The 3,932-nt window shown below is 30.0% G+C and overlaps 1 protein-coding gene across 1 annotated transcript; it reads right to left on the reverse strand.

Annotated features, from left to right (window-relative positions):
* Window positions 1-1,478: 1,478 nt before the first annotated feature.
* LOC132925090 (uncharacterized) lies at window positions 1,479-2,577 on the reverse strand. The gene is made up of 2 exons (XM_060989514.1): window positions 1,913-2,577; window positions 1,479-1,860 (listed from the first exon to the last, which is right to left on the reverse strand). The coding sequence occupies exons 1-2, from the start codon at window positions 2,575-2,577 to the stop codon at window positions 1,479-1,481; spliced, it is 1,047 nt and encodes a 348-aa protein (XP_060845497.1).
* Between the last annotated feature and the right edge of the window lie 1,355 nt (window positions 2,578-3,932).

The raw sequence follows: 3,932 nt of genomic DNA on the forward strand, positions 1-3,932 counted from the left end.
ACTTGAATTTAAAAATAGATCACGTGGACTAGAGATTGTAGACCAGATTCGGCACTGATGGCTGACGAACAATACACGACAAAAATATCGGCAGGCGATAATTGTCAGATCACATTTCAAACGAACAAAGATAACCAAAACGATATACATTATATTGGTATATTTGCAGATACATCGGTGAGTTAAATTAAAAAATTAACAATTAAATGTAGCAATCAGAAATATTAATACACGGTGCATATCGTATTTATCTCAGTATATAATACGTATATTGTATACGTAATTCATCCAAGCTAAACTATATTTAGGTATTGTTATGTATATGATGCTACATAACATATAAAACGTACCTAACTATTTGAATATTTAATAGAAACAATCATAATAACTTTTAAAATATCTGTATTAAATAGCTCTATGAATAAAATATATAGGATTTTTATGAAACATAAACACAGATATATTGATTATTTTGACATTTAAGTAAAACTAAAATTATATAATATAGTAATAATTAGAGGCTGACTGGGCAGATAATATGGATCAAGGAGATTATAAATAATGTATTTTTAATAAATGAGTTTATAACAATATTTAGTTTATAAAGCCTTTTTATTTCAGTACAATTATTAAAAACAGTGACTTAGTTTAGTTAAGTTTAACTAATCTCTATATTTATCCTATAATTGTCTATTAACAACTGGTAAAAAATAGGGGAAGACTTTTATATCAGCTTTTATGGGCTGCATGCAAAATTAAAATAAAAGTTATTAAAAATATAATTTTAATTTATAATACTAATATAAATAAATATATTTAAAAAAAATATAAATATATATATTAAATTTAATATGCTAAATAAGTATATTTATGAATAGCAACAATTACACTATGAGTTTCACATTGTGATTTTGTTCTTACTAATTTCGAATAAAATGTATAAAAAGAAAAAATTTAAAATTCAAAAAAAAATATTAAACTTTTTACCTTTACCAGTATCAGAATTAGAAAACAGAACACAAAACCTACACATAGCCCCATTTTCTATTTCAGAATAAGCCAACTATGAACATTTTTTTATCCAACTCATTTGAAAACGTAAATTTCGTTTATTGTCTATAGGAAAAAATATGTATTTCCTAACCTAACCTAACCACTAAGGGGGGGGGCATGAATATGTAAGTAATTGTTCACTTTTCAAATCATTTAAAATAATATTTTTTCTCTTAAGTTTATGTACGCACTTGTCTTGAGAATCGAAATTTATTGATGTAAAAACTAAATTTTCATTTTCGATGTTTTCGATATTTCTTATGTTGTCAGTATTACACAGTATTGTAGGTATCTTTGGCAATTTATTACTCATATGGCTGCTCTATACGCATTTGGCTTATCATTTTCCCCGTTGTTTCTATTTGCATCTCTTTTATAGCTTTCTCCAAGGCTAAATTGAATAAGGTGGGTGAGAGCGAATCTCCTTATTTTAATCCTGTACTAACTTCGAAAGCTTCAGACATTGTTTGTTCAGCTCTTACTCTGTACACCGTGTCTTCCATGCACATTTTCGTCAAAGCTACGATTTTCTTTGGGATTCCGAACTCCTTCATTATATTATACAGGCTTTCTCTATGTACACTGTCATAGGTCTTTTTAAAATCAACAAATATTTGCCAGATGTTTTGGCGGTACTCGTACTTTTTTTCTATTAGCTGGCTAATAACTGACAGCTGTTCGATCGTTGATCCTCCCATTCGGAATCCACACTGATATCTTCCTAGGTTTTCTTTCACGTAGGGTGTTATCCGGTTTAGAAGGATCCTCGCAAATACTTTGTAGGCTGAGTTAAGAAGAGATATTCCTCTATAGTTTTCGCACTTGGTTTTATTGCCTTTTTATGTAAAGGTATAATTACAGCTTCATTCCAAGTTGTTGGCAAGTGTTCGTCTTTCCATATCTTCCGACATATTCTAAACATGAAATAATGCATTTCTTTTCCACCGTATTTAATGAGCTCACCTGGTATTCCATCAGATCCTGGCGATTTCCAATTCTTGAGGTTTCTTCTTCGGTCACTTCACTTATCATTGGATCAGCTCCATAATGTGTTTCCCTTCTCGTAGTATTGTCTGCGATGTCTGCATTTAATAGTTCAATAAAATATTCTTTCCATCTTGCCGCTCTTTCTTTAGGATCCATGATTAGCTCATTATTACAATTTCTGATGATTTTCAGGCTTGAGTTGAAAGACTTGTACTGTTTTATCGTCCTAAAAATATGTCTAGTCTTACCCCGCGAGTGATTTTTCTCCGCTTCTTTTAATATTTCATTGAGATACTTCCTCTTCTCTCTCTGCATGATTCGTTTGCAGTTTTTCCTCTCTAAGGTATAAAGCTCTCTTGTGTCTATACTGTCTATACTGTCTACTCTGATGAATTTTTCTCGGACTATACGTCGTCTTTCTACTGCTTGTCGGCATTCTTCGTTATACCATCTTTTCTTAGTACATTTTATTTTTCCTACATGTTCCATTGCAATTTCTTTAACTGCTTTGCTAACTCTGACCCAATCTCCATCCATGTAATTTAGTTTTTAGAATTTAACTTAAATTAGAATTTAATTTATTATACAAAAATTAGTACAAAATATTATACTTACGTGATAATATTGTATTATAAATCTTTTAATGTTATTCACTGTATAGTTAATTTGGTCGAAATGAACCGTGTTTAATTCTTTTACGTGACTACATGGAACACATTTCATAATATCGGAAATTCGGAGATAAAGTACGATAGCCGATATGTTATCGTACACGCGCGACAATCAATCGCGCGTATATATAGGTATACGGATTTCCTATATATCGCTCACATGACACGAAACAATGCGTGTGTTTCACGATAGTGATGCAGACACCAGGTCCATGTGAACTTAGTTTAATTAAGTTCCGCATATATATTATGTACAACTTTTATTAATAATTATTTTTATTTTTTTTTTTTAGGGGGGGGGGGGGGGGTTAAACAACCATTGCGCGAAAGCTCTTTGGGTCATTGGTAGTTCTAAAAAATAATTATAAAAACTTAATGGTAAAATTTACGTACGAATTTAAATTATACCTTGGATTTACTGAGGGTTCTTGTGCCCATACGGTGGAAATAATGCATCACGTGGATACTATATAATCTGTGTAAATGCATGACCTTTTTCAAGGCCGGGACATTCGGCTATTAATGCTAAAAAAGCATCTTAAATTTTGTCACTGAGTAAAAATGGTAAGCCGAAAAATAATTTTGCCATTGATCTAATTCATTGTTATTGTATGCATTTTTCAAACTCGAATCTCCATTAATCTTTAGATATTTTATTTAATTTAAAAAATGCTTCTAAGTCATAAAGGATAAAGCCCAGTATATTTTATAAATTAATTTATAGATGAAATTAGATTTTAAATATTACTTTTCTCTGTTAAAAAGCACTTAACAACCATTTGTGTAAAAATGTGGGAAAGACTATATTCTCCCAAATATTTTAAAACTAGTTTACTTTTTTGACCGAGAATATTAAAGTACTTTTGACCACATTAGTACGACGAGCAAAAAATATTTGCTATATAATTTGAATTTATAATATTTCTAACTAACAAAAAACAAATACTTACAAAAGTACAGTAGAAACCGTTTATAATGACACCGGTTGTAATGACATATTGGGTGTAATGACCTTAGATTAAAGGTCCCGGCAAAACTCCTATATTATATGTACTAATTTATATCGATTATTATGACGTCTCTATAATGACGATACGGATGTTACGACGGTTATTTTTTGTGATTTTGGAAAAATGTTTTATCTATAATGACTACTTTATCGAAGGTAGGTACTATAATAATCGATAATAAATTTTATTTTTATGTTTCGACGTCAATTTA

Source organism: Rhopalosiphum padi, chromosome 3, assembly GCF_020882245.1.
Source record: "Rhopalosiphum padi isolate XX-2018 chromosome 3, ASM2088224v1, whole genome shotgun sequence".
In the NCBI taxonomy this organism is placed as follows: Eukaryota; Metazoa; Arthropoda; class Insecta; order Hemiptera; family Aphididae; genus Rhopalosiphum; species Rhopalosiphum padi.